General features: G+C 49.2%; 5 protein-coding genes across 5 annotated transcripts; 1 reads left to right on the top strand and 4 right to left on the bottom strand.

Moving 5' to 3' along the window:
* Positions 1 to 138: 138 nt before the first annotated feature.
* On the bottom strand, positions 139 to 1750 carry ACHE_10579S (pyridoxal phosphate-dependent aminotransferase; the record flags this gene model as incomplete). The annotated part of the gene is made up of 4 exons (XM_043280841.1): positions 139 to 728; positions 778 to 1063; positions 1121 to 1596; positions 1669 to 1750. The coding sequence occupies 4 exons, from the start codon at positions 1748 to 1750 to the stop codon at positions 139 to 141; spliced, it is 1434 nt and encodes a 477-aa protein (XP_043131699.1).
* Positions 1751 to 4771: 3021 nt separating this feature from the next.
* On the bottom strand, positions 4772 to 7673 carry ACHE_10578S (Rho family guanine nucleotide exchange factor CDC24; the record flags this gene model as incomplete). Its single annotated transcript, XM_043280830.1, has 4 exons — positions 4772 to 6081; positions 6149 to 6332; positions 6392 to 6640; positions 6699 to 7673. The coding sequence occupies 4 exons, from the start codon at positions 7671 to 7673 to the stop codon at positions 4772 to 4774; spliced, it is 2718 nt and encodes a 905-aa protein (XP_043131698.1).
* Positions 7674 to 9618: 1945 nt separating this feature from the next.
* ACHE_10577A (F-box and WD domain protein) lies at positions 9619 to 12249 on the top strand (the record flags this gene model as incomplete). The annotated part of the gene is made up of 2 exons (XM_043280819.1): positions 9619 to 9886; positions 9965 to 12249. The coding sequence occupies 2 exons, from the start codon at positions 9619 to 9621 to the stop codon at positions 12247 to 12249; spliced, it is 2553 nt and encodes an 850-aa protein (XP_043131697.1).
* Positions 12250 to 13559: 1310 nt separating this feature from the next.
* Positions 13560 to 13979, bottom strand: ACHE_10576S (uncharacterized protein; the record flags this gene model as incomplete). Its single annotated transcript, XM_043280808.1, has 1 exon — positions 13560 to 13979. One exon carries the CDS (start codon positions 13977 to 13979, stop codon positions 13560 to 13562), a length of 420 nt encoding a protein of 139 aa, XP_043131696.1.
* Positions 13980 to 15091: 1112 nt separating this feature from the next.
* On the bottom strand, positions 15092 to 16714 carry ACHE_10575S (uncharacterized protein; the record flags this gene model as incomplete). Its single annotated transcript, XM_043280797.1, has 1 exon — positions 15092 to 16714. The coding sequence occupies one exon, from the start codon at positions 16712 to 16714 to the stop codon at positions 15092 to 15094; it is 1623 nt and encodes a 540-aa protein (XP_043131695.1).
* Positions 16715 to 17540: the final 826 nt, after the last annotated feature.

The raw sequence follows: 17540 nt of genomic DNA, 5'->3' as shown, positions 1-17540 counted from the left end.
GAACCCATAAGGGGAAGGGCGATATGGTCTGGAACGTCACGTGATCCTGCATGTAATATTGTCTCAACAATTAAACAAGAGTAATCCCATGCTTGCTATCTAATAACGTTATGTCTATCTTATTACGCTAGCACTAATTTAATCATCTGCAACAGCCTCCTCATCAACAGGCTCTCCCCGAGCACGACGAATAACACGCTCAATACCATTCAGACCCTTCTCCAACACATCCATCTTGGGACCATAACTCAAACGGACAAAGTGGTGACAAGGACTGTCGAATAGGTCACGACGCTTGGCTGGGTTCAGGTCGAAGAAGATACCAGGAACAACAATGACCTTCTCGAATAGCAGCGCGTTGAAGAAGTTCAGACCGTCGGAGATGTTAGCCTCCGGAGGCAGAGGGGGGTCGAGGGAGGTGAGATCGAGCCAAATGTAGAAGGTGGCCTGGGGGACGTCGCGGACGCGGAATCCGATGTCATACAGACGCTTCAGGACATAGTCGCGCTTCTCGCGGAAGTGGTGCTGAAGGGCCTTCATTTCTGCGTGCACGAGCGAGGGTTCCATCATGGGGATTGCCGCCTCCTGAAAAGGAACGTTGGCACCACCGTCCAGGTACGAACCAGCAGAGCCCAGAGCGTTGACGAATTCTTTAGGACCAACCACCCACGCGATACGCCATCCAGGAAGACGGAAACGCTTGGTAAGGCCGTCAATCAGAAGCACGTCTGCATTTAGTTAGCGCCCGTATACAAGCAATTGGAAAAAGAGGCAAACCATCTTGGTCAACGTCCACCACGTTTGCAGCGCCACTGATAGTCGATCCATCGCAGTCAGTAGTGTAGTTGTAGCCACCGTAGAATTCATCCAGGATCAGCGTAGCGCGATCTCTGCAGATGTCCTGAATCTTGGCCAGCTCTTCATTGGATACAAAATGTCCGGTAGGGTTGCGGGGGTTAGACGTGAGGAGCACCGACGTGCCACGAGCGATTTCCTCGGCGATCTTGTCGGGGTGAATGTGATAGTGATCTTCTTCGGCCAGGGGAATAGGAATAGGTGCGATCTACACCCTCAACCGTTAGCAAGCACACCTCACTTTCCGGCTGTTGCACGCGCTTACGTTCTTGAAAAGCGTCAACATCTCCGAATACGCCGAGTAATCGGGAATGGGGAACGACAGGTACGAGTTGCCCAGAATCGCCGCAATCCGAATCAACCCCGCTCGCCCACCAGGCACAATACAAACATTCTCCCAAGTGTACTGGCTAGGCTTCCCCTGACGATAATGCTCGTTGTACATGCGGGCCACCGCCGCACGGAGGGGCTTGATACCCGCGGTCGGACCGTATTCGCGCGAGGCAGAGGTGATGGGGATGGTGGTGGGACGAGGGAAACTGCCCTCGATCTCGTCGTCGGCTTCGGGGGCACCCTGACCTAGGTTGGCCCAGGTAGAGGGATCTTCGGCATAGCCGTGTTCAGTCGCGCGTTCTGTACACCAGACGACACCGGTAGAGGCACGGGAGGCATCGAGACCAGCATGGGGACGGTGACCTTCGTGGGCAGCACGGAATTGACGATGGGTTTCGGAGCGGAGTTCTGACAGTTGATTAGCGTACAGATTCAGGAATTGTGCCAGTATAGCTTGAGCAATATTCAGAGGAGACTCACCATTCAGCGAAAGGTCCTTTCCAGCCGAAAAACGGCGGTTGGAGGGGGACAGAATACTCAGGCGGCGGCCGGAGAACGACATCTCGATCGATAAGAATGCAGATTCTTGGCTCAGATGTCAAGTGGAGTACAGTAGTACAGAAAAGGTACAGTAGCACGCAGATAATGTTCCCCAAGTATCAGGCGAAGACGAAGTACTCTGTGTAGAAGTAGATAGAAGAGAGACAATGATGAGAAAAAGTGAAAGAGAATGAAAGCTGTTGGGGAAGCAACAAATGGGTCTATTTATGTCGGTTCTCCAACAACCCCCGCTGGTCTTTTGATCTCTTGCACTCTATTATTGCTTCACGACTAATCGTCTATGCTGCTATTATTACTGCGCATTGCTATTTCTCTACTCAGAGCAGTACTCAGCTGACGGTTTTCAGAAAAGGAGACGCCATAAAATGCCTCACAGCGTCTATCTTTCTCATTCTAGACTCATCGGATGCTATCCGAGTCGATCCACAGCCACGCGGTTTTGCCCTGTATGGTAGTTGTTTCACGATTGCTTCACTCAGTCTTCTAGAAGAAATAGGGGGTATCGGGGTATCCTTGCTATCAATACAAATCACAGCCTTGCATTTATGCATCTACATCTCATCTAATCTTTGGGGTATCATGGTTCGTGGATATCTCTACTAAGATAGTCACTCATACTCATCCTGCGGAGCCTCACTGAGCAACAATACTGGCCTGAACCGCCCTGAAGGAGGTCTAAGAAGTAGGTAGCCCTTGAACTTCGCTCTCGAAGCGTCATGTCAGCTACCGTTTAGTAAGTTGAAATTTGCATTCCTCTCGTACACTTAAACGTCTGGAGCAGCCGTGTTCTAGTTTTCCATTACACTTCATATCGTCTCATGGGCCTCCTTCTGATAGTTCTCTACTCATCTTATGACGAACTTGTCGGCTGATTTGGGACGCTCGGACATGGCATCAACAGTCAACGAAGTAAAAACAGAGCAAAGGCCTGTTTTCGAGACGATAATAAACCGGGTACAATACATCAAAAACTGACAATGGCCTCCATTGATACGCAGCCTGTGCAGCCTTCAAAGTGTAAAGAATACAATCGTTGTCCTATGATTGCATGCACTGCTTTATTCATACCGATTTTCTATAGTATCAGGAAACGTTTGGTTGACGATGGGTAGTGCTTAATAGCAAAGAGATGCGTTCCATCTTGGACTTACGAGGAAGCGTTACGCCACTGTTATTCGTGTCCTGTAGAATCCGACAAGAATAGGAAGCGGACGATGGGGGACAGTCTCGCGTACTATCTTTAGACGTCGAAGCAACTCTAAGAGAACACTGGGTGGACGCTACATATATGCTACAAAAAAAAAAAAAAGCATCCGCTAGAGATTGACTTGAACCCCCATCAAATGCAAGCAAGACGGAGTTAGGTAAGTGTGACTGCCTACGAAACAATGTAATTCATCCCCAAGCCTGACGAACCCAAGCCTCATAACAACGCTCTTCCGCACTCTTAAAGAGACTTCTTCTCCCCAAATCCCGTGTAACAGTCGCTACTATCGCCTCTGGATACTTTGAGTCTATAAGATTCACCGTATATGCATGGCACTTAGTACAATCTGCAACAGCCCCAGGACAATTGATTATGCCAACCATGTACTGCAGAAGATCCCCATGACAACAGGCATATAGCGATTCTAGCCTTAAAATAGTGGACAGTGATTCGTATCGAGTACAGACAAGTAAGTGGCCGTTAGGAGTGATGTATGGGCAAATTTCGACCTTTGCCTTTGAGTAAACCCTGCATTCGTGGACGAGATACCACTCGCCTTGTTCGTTCTGTGAGACCTTCCAAGCCCCTTTGTTGATGCGGTTTATCCTTCCTTCACCACTTGCTGTTCCCATGAGATACTCCACAATATGCTTCCTATCGCGCAGTGTCAATGTAATACACGGACAAAGATCAACAAGGCTAGACCATGTATAACACGATCTTCGTCTTGGGAAGGGAGGGGGGTGAGTGTACACAGATTAGTATTTCATATTCCTCACGTGGATGCAGCTTTTTGCATAGCACAGCACGCCCAGCGACTGCCTTCGAATTGAGTGAGAAGTTGCATTCGCAGTTGATACCCTCGGGTTTGGTTATATTTGCCGTGCTTTAATGATGATAATCTACGTAGATCATCTGCCTGAAGTACTCAGCCAAATGATTCGTAAAGAGCCTTACTGCTCATCGCGAAGCATGCTTGGCTTGGGAGGTCGATATAAGAGAAGATCTGGAGCAGGAACTCCATCGCAATTTGGATATTGAGGGTCCAGGCTCAGGCGGCTCAGCAGGGGTCGTCTGAGTCGTCTCCGACTGACGCCCTCAAAAGAGGTACAAGAAACGAGTGTGGTTTGCTTAAGCGCATGTTGAAAATGATCTGGATTGAAATGCTGCTCAACATAAGAGTGGAAGATAGAACGCACTATGATGACGATCACCAGCCCTACCACGTGATTAGTACGTGAATGCGAGCGTATGGTTGCTTGATTATTACTCAGGGTGTTCTTAAAGTCTCTTCGGATCTCAAAAACATCAGGGAGCCGGATGATGTTTCCTGATTGCTCCGTGAGCGATCTCAGTGATTGCTAATTCTAGAAAAAGGAGAAGCACATAAATGCCTCACCTCCGGATTCCGGCACACGATCCACGCCTTGAAAACCTCAATGGTAACTATTTCACGAACTTCGTTCATGCCTATCTAGGTAATAGGGGCTAGAATAGCCAATTAGAAAAGATCATTCCGAACATCTTAGTATATCAAAATACGAGACCTCCTAACCTTGCGCACGCAAAAAGAAAAGAAACTATACATCTCATCTCAACTTGAAAAGAAAAGAAATGGCTCAAAAATAGCGGTATACGTACATCGTCATGCAAGTCATAGTTCATGATTGAAGAAAATGTAAAGAAAAAAGGAAATTCATCAAGAGTCGCCTTTCCAATGTAAAAAAAAAAAAAAAGGGAAAAGGCTAGAAAGAAAAAGAAAAGTATAAACCCGATATGTATACCGTCCTTCGAACAGTCGATCTTTTCTATCATCTAATTATCAATCACTTGACAGTAAAGTTGAATCTCTCCCACCTGGCCTTTGGAGAGCATGTCGCGATGCTGCTCTCGCCATTCTTGGAATGCTAATTGCACGGCCTCGTCGCTATCGATCGTCACAAAATCTCCATCCTCGTCCCGGTACCGTAGCCGGACGGTCTTGTTGCCAATGGATCGATCCGTGAACCGGGCCAGTTTAGCATCCACCCGATCCGTCAGTGACCGGAACATAATATTACTCGCGATCACCAGCGTCACGTAATTATCATCAAAGTTCACCTTCGCTTTCAGTTGAGTCGGCATTAGTGGTGAGCCGGGTTCCTGACTCAGCGGCGAAGTAGGTTGGTCGGAGGCTGCCGGGTTGCCCCGAGATTCAGAATATTGAGGCTCGTGGAAGTGGGTCGCCGGAGTATGGTTTGCGTTTCGAACAGGAAGGCTCTGCCCCGTAGGTGAGTTGGTTTGACTCCGGTTGACCGGAGCCTTCATATTGGCCATGTGAGCAGGAATTGGCGGCACGGGTACGTTGTCCACTGTCTGCATGGTATGGATGTATCGACGAGACTCGGGGTGGTTATGAATGTCGGGGCTGCTAGCAGAGCGCATCCTCTGGGATGCCAACCCGTTCGCTGCATGTTGGGACATGGGCGGTAACGACGGGCGCTGGGTGCCACGACCATTAGTCGTCGGGGCATTGAAATATCCATTCATATGGCTACCATCCCTAGACGTAGCACGAGACATCGCCGGTGCCGTGTATCGATTGGGTTCTTCGTTCCAATTGTTCGATGGTTGTCGACCATACGGGAACCCGGCAGATTGGGAGCTGGACCTTGTCGATGGTGTCTCTGCCGTAGGAGAAAAGTAGGAGCTCATGTTTCTCTCTCCTGGCGACATGGACATGCTGCTTCCAGACATCTGGGTGTGCACCGATAGATTTGCATCGGGGATCGGGTATCGGGTAGGTCGACCGGAGCCGCCACTTCCTCCTGTCGCCGATCGTGTCCTGAGACTGGTGCTCGAGGCATTCCGGCTCATTGGAAATTCGGAGAAGAAACCGGCCTCTTTCTCCTCTGCGTCATACTCTTGCTGGTACGGGTTCGGCAAATTGGACACACTCTTCATGTACATGAACTCGGTTTCAGAAGTGCCTGTGCTTCGAGCGCTACGTTGCTCGCCTTGGACCAGCCGTTGGTTGTCGATATCCTTGTGCCACTTGTTCAACATGTCCTCATTCTGGTAGCGGATCGAGAAATTGTCAACCACTCCGGGGTCGCCCTTCCAAAAGATCTGAATGCGATAAGCACCTGTATGGAAAGCTCGGTCAGAAAACTCCACAAGATTTGGCTGCTAGATATCCTTGAATCATCATACCAGGCTTCCGCATGCAGACAATATCCGTCACATTGGCCATGTAAATACGTCCCTTCAACTGTAGGCGCGGTTTCCCCCTTACGGTAGACGGGACTTTTTCTTTTCCTGGAATGAGCTTCTTTTGTTTATTTGGATTAATATCTTTGCAACACAGGAGAATCCGTTCAAAAAGATAAATGTGGTACTACTCATAGTCAGCATCTTCAGGAAGTGCACAGCTCCATGTCAAAGGTATCAACCCACCTCTCGTTCCGAATCCTTGCCGGTGTCGCCTTTGACGACGGTGAAAGTACCAAACCGGAGCAGCTCACCAAATGAGTCTACTTTGAGGGACTTCCAGTCATCGACTCGCTCAGCAAGTTCCACGACGGCAGTGGCAAGGTGCTCTTTGTCGATCGCATCGTTAGCGGCATCCAGAACGATTTGAATCTCGTCGATCGCCCGGGTAATGTCAGCCTGAAGATCTGGGTTCTCGGTTTGCTTGCGCAGTTCCTGTGAAACACTGAGTCAATATGATTCGCTCCTCATAGCAAAGCAAAGGAGCACTCACCGTGAGCATCAGAGGGTACTTGGTTAACCGCTGGAAAGGCTTGACAAAGAAACCGTTCAGCGTTGACGGTTGCGCCACCATCTGTTGCAGGTCCAATGGACGTGGAGCGTTATGGATTTTGTCCCATTCCTTCAAGCAAATCTCGTCGCAGCGCATTTGGTTGGCGATAAACGGCTCGTACTGTTGGAGCGCTTCTTTGTGCTGTGTGAAAAGTTCGCCCCAGTTCTGCTCATCGTCAGGCAAGGCATAATGTTGTTCCATACGAATCAAAAATCGTTGCGCGAAATCCAGAAGGTTGTTCAGGTTTAGGAAAATCTGATGGCTAGCATCACCCGTGAGAGCGCCGGTCTCCTCGAGTTCCTTCTTCAACGCCTGCAAATTCTGGAGATGGTGGACGTAATCACGCTCGGTTTCCAACAGTTCCTTGAGAATGTGTTGCCGCTTGGTGAGCTTCACACCCGTTCCTCCTTGCTCCGGTGCGCTGGATACCTCTGATGGTCGCTTCAGTTGTCCCTGCATCTCCAGTATGTCCAACACCCGATTGACCATCCTGATCACCTTAATGAAACCCGTAGTGCTGTCGCCGTACAAATCGGTAATGAGGAAGCATTCCTGTTGCGGGAAAGCCAGCTCCTGCAGAGAGGCCTGGAGGAATTTGAAGGTCGCGGCCTTGGGTCGTTTGGCCTCGGGGACCTTGGCTGGATCAACTTCGAGATACTCTTCGGGAACGGAGGCGTTGTAGATGGTGAGCAGCGGGTAGCCATTCCGGAGGCAGTTCCATAGCGAAGCGACGGGGTCTGTGTTGCCTTGCGCCTTGTCTTCCTCCTCCATCTCCTGCATATGCTGTTCGAAATTCGGGACCTCTGCCAACCGCTTCTTCAGATTCACGCAGCTCTGGTAAATGGATTCACCGCCACGGCGGTTGATAATGTTGTCTTCGGCGATCGGAGCGCCAGCGGATATAGATTCGATCATCTTGGATTATTCCCCCCCAGATTGGAATCGAATCAGAAGCGTAGGATAGGATACCGACCAGGATGTAATTGCTGTGTGGGGGGGGGAGGGGAAGTTGGAGAGGGGGACGGTAGGAGGTTCGTGGTAGTCGTATTTAGACGAAAATCCGCACAGCAGACAGGACGAGGGAGGACGGAAAAAGAGTGGACGGACGTAGGCCCAAGAGAACGAGCATGGATTGAATGGAGTTGGAGCAACCGATTGATAGGGAGATTGACTGAGAGGCGAGCCGGTGGGCCGACCGATGCGGGATGAGATGGCGCAAGCGAGCAGAACCAAAGAATGTAAGAAGTGGAGATTGGAGGCTTTAGTAGATGCTTTCAAAAGGTCGACTCAGGGCGGACAGTGGTAGTAGTTAGACAACAGAGTGTCTTCGAGACGCGGTTTTTGCAGGGACCGAGGCTCTATGTAGTCCTGTAGTAAATATGTATTATGAACCAGGGCCGATTTTTTTGTCTTTTTTTATTTTTTTCTTTATGGTTCTCTGACAATATGTCGCGAGTCCCTTCTTTCCTTTCTTTCTTCCTAATTGCTGATTTTTGAATTGATTCTCCGACCCTTGCTGCCAGAGAAAGAAGGCTGGGAGAGAAAAAAAGAGAACCGCCGTGACTGAGGGAGAGGGAGAGGATTCGAGGAAAAGGGCGGGTGAGGGTGTGGGGTTTACCGCTGCAGCCAGGCAAGCGTCGAGAAGCTCTTCTATGAAAGAGAACTGGGGGATATTGATTTCAATGAGAGAAACTAGAAGGGATACACCGTAGAAAGAGGGAAGATGAGAGGTGTTGGAGAAAAGAAACGAAGATGGACAAAGAGAGAAAGAGGAGTGTTTAGGAGTGAATTAGTCTGATACTGTATGTCTGTATTTTACGTATTACCCTGCCCATACGCATACCTGACAGTGCTCTCAATAGTTGGTGGTCAATGAGAATAGCTACTATTGGATCCATGGTAGCTATTCTCCATACTGTCACTACCCAGTGCCATATCAGTGTCTCCTTCTGGGAGCTTCTACCATGGATGGAGATGGGGTACGTATCTATGTAAGTAATGGTGTGTATCATACCGTATTTTACAGATATCGCATTACCAGAAACAGCTCTCCTGAATCTCACCATTTCTTCTTCTCGAAAGATTTATACAGACGGAAAGTCAGTTAAAGGGCAAACTTAGTCTCGTAACCGCCGGTGGAATATTTTTGGAGAGCTGACAGCCAACTATCGGGCTAACAGTAGACCAGCGTTTCGAGAATAGCCCCAGCGTCAGGAGAAGTGACTCGAAGGAATCCGGAAATTTCTTCGATTATTGGCATTATCAGTACGAAGTATTGCTACTGGGATTCTTTAATGAATCAGAGTAGTAGATCAAAAGCACCTGATTGCATGGTTGGCATGTGTACAGAGGAGTGCGTCCAGATATATATCTAGGTCTGCATACATTAACCCCCTCGAACGTTGGGGATGCCATCACTCGAGACGTTAGTAGATTGCTATGAGGGATACTCAGAACTGCCGACAGACAATGTACAGCGTACTCCGTACTTTTCCCTTTTACTCCGTATCATAGCATCCCTAATGTAGCAAAATCAATTCGGCTGGTCTGACTGGTCACTTGGCAGCCCAATATATTTCGAATCCTCCTGCAGTTTCAACAATAAATTCTCCTTCTCCCTTTTCTCTGCTCTTGTTTCCTTGTTTTCTGTCCTTCTATTTTTGTCAGTATACAGAGTACAGTAGAGTGTTCTGTGTCTGTAGCGGTTCCTTGGCTGAGTGACGTCTGACCTGTCATTAGTCACGCTTGCTTGTTCTCATCTTATCAAACAACCAAGCCTCATCCTGATTATTCGCGTGAGACACCACCAACGGCCTAACGAGCACATCATTTTTAGAATTTGCCTTCTTGGTTCCTATGTATGGCCGAGGAGTCGCAATCACCGCCTTCAAAACCAGCCCAGGTCATGGACAAAGAGTCCGCGATACCTCCTGGAAGCTATCTCTTGTCCTCATCGCCCGACGGTGCTCCTCCCCAGTTCATCACTCCCTCCACGAGGGCTTTCAAACTCGATGAGGGCTACTCCGACGAGGCAAAAAGCCCGTCCTATCAGGAGATAAATCCCTTCGCCAACGATGCGATGAGCCTCCCCGACTGGGTCCTCGCGCAAAGCGAGCAGGACAGAGCTGGTATGTCTTGTTTACTTACTCCCTGAGTTACATTTTACCTTGACGTGGTTTTGACTGACACTTCTATCATTTTATCAGAGTTTGCTTACAGAGTCTTGCGCTCCCTACGCATCTCTACCGTCGCCCAGATAGTCGACCGTCTTGACCCTCTCCTGCACATAGACCCTGTCGCCAAACTCCCGCCCGAGATAACATCTGAGATTTTCTCCTACCTCGACCCCCAAACTCTTTTGACCGCATCGCTGGCTTCGCGACCGTGGCGAAGCCGGGTATTCGATTCCCGTCTTTGGAGAGAGCTATATATCAGCGAAGGATGGCGCGTGGATGTCGATGCGATCCGGAACTCGGAGCAAGAACAGTCAGAATCGTCGTCGCCCCGGGATCGCAAATCTCGCATCAGGTGTGCAGATTCCGACGTCGGTGAACCAAAGCTGAAGAAGCGCGTTCCTCCATCATGGCTGGATTCGCGTGCAGAGTCTTCGACGGCCACAGAGGCCGACAATGACGGGGACCATCTCATGAGCGATGACGCATCGCTAGTCCAAAACGCCGAGCGCATAACTATACCACGTCCGTTAACCCCTTACTCGCCCTTCAAATCGTCCGTTTGGATTCAATTACCCAATGGCACCGTCAAGGTCAACTGGCCGCATCTTTACAAGCAAAGGAGGAGACTAGAGGATAACTGGAATATGGCTCGCTACAAGAACTTTCAGCTTCCTCACCCATCGCATCCAGAAGAGTCTCACTTGGAATGTGTTTATGCCATTCAGTTTGTCGGGAAATGGTTGGTAAGTGGGAGTCGGGATCGGACAGTCCGTGTGTGGGACCTGGAGACCAAACGATTACGGTATCCTCCCCTTGTCGGCCACGAAAAGTCGGTACTTTGTCTTCAATTCGACCCTAGCCAATCAGAAGACGTGATCATATCGGGGAGCAGTGACATGCATATCATCGTCTGGCGATTTTCGACTGGTGAAATGATCCACCAGATCCCGTCGGCTCACTTTGATTCCGTCTTGAACCTCCGCTTCGACGAGCGGTACCTGGTCACCTGCTCCAAGGATAAACTCATCAAAATCTGGAACCGTCGTGAACTCACAGCAGCCGATAAGGACTACCCTAAATTTCACAAGGGACCCGGGGTTACGTATCCGGATTACATTGTGGACACCAGCGAGTATACGCCAGAAGATCTCGAGGCTGACATCGCAAATGGCCGCATACAAACCCTACCGCCATATTCTCTTCTCATGACGTTGGATGGACACCAGGCTGCTGTCAACGCTATCCAGATGCATGGCGACGAAATTGTATCGGCCTCCGGAGATCGCTTGATCAAGATCTGGGATCTCAAGAGCGGAGCTTGTAAAAAGACACTCATTGGTCACGAAAAAGGCATCGCATGCGTTCAGATCGACAGCCGGCGTATCATCAGTGGGAGCAACGATGACACGGTCCGGATCTATGATCATGTCTCGGGTGCGGAGGTTGCCTGTTTGCACGGGCATCAAAACCTAGTCAGAACCGTCCAGGCTGGTTTTGGCGACCCCCCGGGGGCTGAAGAGGCGTTGAGGCTGGAAGCCCTGGCAGTTGACAATGAATTCCGGGATGCGCAACGCTCTGGTGCAGCTGTTGACCTTGGTCCACGTGCGTTTAGGCGTGCTGGGTATCACCAGAACCTTGCTGGTTCCAGGAAACCCCAAGACATCAGAGCCATTGGCGCCAAGATTCCACCTGGAGGTGGTGGGAGCAAATGGGGAAGGATTGTGTCAGGTTCGTATGACGAGACGGTTATCATTTGGAAGAAGGATCGCGAGGGCAACTGGGTTGTTAGCCAAAGACTCCGCCAAGCAGAAGCTGCTGCCAGAGCTTCCCAGGCGCATCAGAGTTACGGTGCTCGGAACATGATTTCTCGACCAGCCATTCACCACCAACCAACACAAGTAGTCCAAGTCCCTCGTCCACACCCCCTTGTTGCCCAGTTTAACCCTGGACAAGCAACTCGAATCCCGCAGAACAACCAGACCAATCCACAGCCCCAAGACAACCAACTTGCGAATGACCAGCTAGAAACCCAGGGCAACCGGGCTCCTCCCCAACCCGGACAGGGCACGGTTGTGGTTAACGGGCATCAGCCTGCAGCCCGGCTCAACGTCGCAATTCCGCCCACAGCTCACCAAGCCCATCAAGCTCGCCTGGCACGAACGGTCAACATGCAACCAACATCCAGAGTCTTCAAGTTGCAATTCGATTCACGGAAGATCATTTGCGCCAGCCAGGATCCAAGGATTGTCGGATGGGACTTTGCCTGTGACGATGAAGAACTCATCGAGGCCTGTCAGTTTTTCACTAGTTTATGATCGTGTGTATATTCCATTCTTTATTTTCAATTCTTGGGAGGGACTTCTTGGTGTTGGTGTTGCTTTTGGCTGTTTGTTTTCGTCTTGTCGTTTATTAGCGCAAAGTCCGTCTTATAGCTGGCTACTCACCACCACTATTACTATATTCTTATTGCTTTCAGCGCTCTTTCCTAATTAGGTCAAATGGTAGTTAATGCATGCTGTATGGATTAACTGTCCATCTGTGTTTATACCGTTTTCTCCTATTCCTATTCATTAGCTTATTTATTTTTTTTCCTTTATATTAATGTCTATACCTTTAGCTACTTGCTAGCATGTCTGTTGCTCGTTTATGATCAGTGAATATGTATACTTCAACTCTTCTCCCATTGCTCCCAATCCAACTCGCTACCTAATAGTGACTGCTCCGTCTTCACGACCTTGTATCCTTTCAATATGAACCTGCTCGTCTCGAATCGAACGACACCCAGCGCATTTCGTCTGCACGACCAGGTCGTGGTTTCCCGTATATGACCGGATGCAGCACGACACCAATGACCAGACGACCGCACCGAACCACGTAAAATCACAACATAATGCGCTTCGTTCGCTCCTGTTGCCATTATTGTCAAGACCGTGGAAGTGATAACTCTCCGGGTTATTTTTTTTTTCGAGGGACTTATGGAGCAATGCAGTTAGATGCGTCAGACTCGCTGGTATATTCAATCATCGTTGTCCATTTATTAATTGGTAACGCTGGGTCTCTGCGGACATCATCAGACGACGAAATTATCGATTTCATCGAACCCGTCTGGGAACATTTGCCGTTCAAGGACCAGAGGAATCTAGTCTCTGGGTCCTATCGAGCGCATCGAAGGCCAGACTCTATGAAGCTCAATCTGGACAAATGGGCTTTCACGTCCACTTCAGACATGGTGAACACCACCAATGTAGCCAAACCCAGCAAGACGTGTCCAGGACGTCGTGAAGATACACAAACACGACGTCAAAAGCGTCAACTATCCAGCACATATAGTTCTTGGAGAGAAATACCTAGGAATGAATGCATCACGGGAAAAAAAAAAGTTATTTTGGGTGATTATATTTTATACATTTAGGTACAGCAATCAATGAATTAAATCAGGCACAGCTATATACCTAATGAACGAGTTATATTCTAAAAATTGCTTTCTGGGTATCATAAAGCAGCCCCCTTATCAAATGAAACAACCCATCCGACTAACAAGCCAATGTAAGAGCCAAAGTCACTGGTATTTTGAAGCTGCAACGCTCATGAAGAGAGGGACTAGTGGCAAGGCCAACGAAGGCGCTTAGGCCTGGTTCTTGCAGGCCTCATGCTCGGCAGCACAAGAGGACATGTTGGCGTCAGGGGCACCACGGCACTCATCGTAGGCGGTCGAGCAGCAGCTAGCGTGCTCAGCAACGCAGGAGGACATGTTGGCGTCGGGGGCGGTACGGCAAGAGTTGTAGTTGGTTTGGCAAGTGTCGTCGCGGCGCTGCAAAGAGCCAGTGCAGGAAGCGTGCTCAGCGGCACAGCTGGCCATGTTGGCATTGGGGGCGCCGCGACACTCGTCGTAGGCGGTCGAGCAGCAGGCGGCGTTGTCGGCGGCACACTGGGCCATGTTGGCGTCGGGAGCGGTGCGGCAGGCGTTGTCCTTGGTCTGGCAGTTGGAGGTAGCCAGAGCACCAGTGGCCAGAGCCATGACGGAGAGGATGTTGATGCGGACCATTGTGATAGGGTGTTAGAATGATTTGAAAGATTGGATGAAAAGGATGAGTGAGAGTTGGATATCCCTTCTACCTAAGGGTATTACACCCTTTTTATAATCTCTCGAGTCAATGTACACTATGTATTCAAAAGAATAGTGATCCAGCGGTCAATGGCATTTTGGCTGGTGTGGGGAAGATCATCTGAAACATATTCCTCCTTGGAAAAGATGTTGTAGATCTCCGAGCATAAATAGGCAATTACCGAGTTTTTAGGCAGGAGCCAATTTACTAGGGCGTTGGGACTGAGACATGTTCAGTGGGCCTTTCAAGTAACCACCATTTATAGGGGGAAGCTCTTCCATGAAGGCAGTGCAAAAGGGTCATCCAGCCTTTGCGGAAGTGTGGCATTGCAGAAAGTCGAACGGCCTGCACGGTGTAGCACAACCTTTGGTTTCTTTCTTTCGCTGGGAAGCTGCCAGATTTCGGAGAGAAAGAAGACTCAAATGTTGGCAGATTGCCAGAACTATTTCGTACATGATTCGCAACAAAGTTTCTAGAATTCTGCATTATTCTTCCATGTACCCCACACTCCAAAATATGGACTTGTTATTAGCGGAGATTGCAAAACATATCTGACCTACCCCCATGTGTTATATTCTAACTACACATGTACTAGTTAGGGGATAGGGCTTGAATCTTGATGAGTTGTTCAAGAGACACGAAGTTCCGAAGTCCCGATATCCTGACAGCTGCCTGCATATTGACAATGAAGCTATCTTTTTTTGGCATTGAACAGCAGATTGTTGGATTCTATTCTCTTGCTTCCTGTTTTCTTTGACTATGGAGATCTTGACACCTCGAGCTTGTTATGTACTAAATATGCATAGAGTTTTTTTTTTTTTTTTTGCCCGTTTTCAGAGCTCTATATGAATAAGGAATGATATCAACACCAAACCATTTAATGATAGTATGCCTCAAGCTATGCAGACTTCGAAACCAAGCTATAACACAAGAATGTACATCATAATTAGAAGAAGCAAAGTAGTCCCAAAGTAAACACTCAGGAGAAAAATGGTCTAGGAAGGATAAGACGGAACAAGAAAGAACGGAATATCCAAAACAAAGATGCAGCCTAAGCAAGCATAGGATCAGCCACCAAAGGACTCCGGATCGGTCTTGGACACCGTTCTTTGAAGACCGGATTCCAACCAGCAAACGTATTCGGAGGAGGTCTCGATGGTGGAGAGCGCCGGTACTGCGGTCGTTCTTGATTGTCGTCAGCCCAGCTTCGCGCAGTCATGAACGTTTCGCCAGATGTCCGTGAAGTTCTCGAGATTCTTGAAGTTCTTGAATCGTCACCAATGGTAGCCCCATCCTCATTGTTATCTTCGTCGTCATCGCCAGTTGGCGCCAAGCAGCAGCAGGGAAGATAGTGAGAAAGCAGTTCGTAGCGCGTCCAGAAGCTCATCGTTCCTTGCGTATCGCGAGTGGTGCTTGCGGTCAGGATACTCATGGGTCGAGTAGCTTGCACTTGTGGTTGCTGCTGATAGAGCATACCCCTAGGAGGGCTATTGGCTCTGCCAGTCCTCGAAGGGCCAATCTCGCCATCAACTGCTGGCACCGTGACACCGGTTCGTGGCTGGGACATGCAGCTATAGTATGAGGTATTTGCAGGCGAAGCAAGAAACGTGACTGACGGACGATGCCTCTGCGAGGACGATCTTAGTGGCGGGTGTGCATGGCGTGACCTCGATACTTGGCTTGAGTGTACCCTGTGAGGCACAGCTGGCGTAGAATAACGACTCTTGGCGACATCTTGATGCTCCCTTCGTAACGGCTGAATCCCAGCATTAAACCTATCATCCAAATGGGAAACCTCCAGTTCGGGCACGGGATAAACCGCTCGATGGAATGGATGATCGTCCAATTGCCTGTAGAGATTCACGCCATGCCCGCTCGCTCGATATGGGAAACGACCCTGGACAGTTGTCCCATCCTCGGCCCTTGCAAGGGTGTATGTCTGGCGTCTGTTCGGTTGTGGATCGACAGGCGAAGCAATCCCGAAAAGCCTTCGCAGTGTATGTGCGTACTCTGTTGCACGTCTGCTGGGTGTCCTTTCCGGGGGCGGACTGGGAGCATAAGACCGGACAGAAAATTGTCTCGAATAGTTTATAGCTTCCGGGGAGCCAAAAGATGGGACCCCAGGAGGTGTAGGCGACCTAGCAGGAGGGGGATATCGAGGAAGAAACGGTCTTACAGGCGAGAAGAGATTCGCTGCCCATCTTGGTGTTCTCGACCTGTCATCCGCATCACTGAGGCTGGCGGCCCTGCGGTGTCCCAGGCGACAAAGATTGTTTGCTTTTGCTTTTGCGTCCTTGAATAACTCTGCTATAGGGTCTATTGTCTTCGCCTTCGAGGGATACCAATTGTCGGGCAGGGTATGAGATCGCCGCCAGCGCGATCTCGTCCTCCTGGGCGTTGTAGGGTGTTCGACAACGGTGGGTTTCGGAGAGGTAGAGAGGAACATAGCTATATTGCCGCCTAGGTCGCTGCTTTGGAACGGATAGTGGTGCTGGCTGGAGGCGTACTGTCGGCCGTTGTTGTCCTCCGTCCCGGAGGAGCTTGCTTTGAGAGCGTTGTATATGGAACCATATTCGCTTTGGGCGGATTCTGAAGATCTCGACAGACGATGACTATCTCGAAATCTTCCGAAGTGGGTGTGATTTGAGCTTTCCGCGATGATGTCCTGTTCCATTGGGAGACGATTCTGCTCCCAATTGGGAAGGACGCTGGCGACTTCGGGGACCAGAAAGCAGGACGAAAGGATAGACTAGCCGGATTGTTAAAATAAAGAAGGATAATTAATCCGAAAAGAAATAGGCTGCTTTAGAAACGAAGCATAGCGCTGGATGGTTAGAATAAGAAGCTAGAGGAGACTTGTCTAGTGGGGAGGTTGTCGGCGGCCATGGCACTTTCCGAGCATACGTTATATCTGAAAAGGGAAGGAGAAAACAAGCACCTAGATAAGAAATTGGATACACCTAAGGCTCAAATAGTGTGTGTATATAGCATCATTCAAAGAACTTCCTGAGCAACCATAGAAAATTGTATGCTTCTGCCACCCGACTTCTTGTGTCATCGCCCATGATTTAGATGGCGGTTGTTTAGTGATTTGATCAGAACAGACCCTAGCTGGTTACAAATACATATAACACGCATCATGATCACAGGGATTCCCTCACTGGCGCAGCTTCAATCGAACCTAGTTCAAATCAACAGGACTCACATTTAGGGCTTCCTATATAAAACGAAGTCACCGGTGTACATTCAAGTAATCTATTACTCTATTCAATCCAATCGCAAACAAGTCATTTTGTTTTACCATGCATTTTCAAGGGACCCACCGAAAGAATCTATAACTCAGCAAAAGAAACTAAGATTGGGTTGATTTGCCAGCCTCTTGGCGCTTTTCCTCGAAAACGACATGGAACTTCTCCGCCAATTTCGCATCGTTACTTACTGCTAGGGTATTGCCGCATGTCATAGCGTCGGCCCATTGAAGGAAGTTGTTCATTGTCTCG

This window comes from Aspergillus chevalieri, chromosome 1, assembly GCF_016861735.1.
Source record: "Aspergillus chevalieri M1 DNA, chromosome 1, nearly complete sequence".
In the NCBI taxonomy this organism is placed as follows: domain Eukaryota; kingdom Fungi; phylum Ascomycota; class Eurotiomycetes; order Eurotiales; family Aspergillaceae; genus Aspergillus; species Aspergillus chevalieri.
This window is presented reverse-complemented; position numbering and strand designations above follow the sequence as displayed.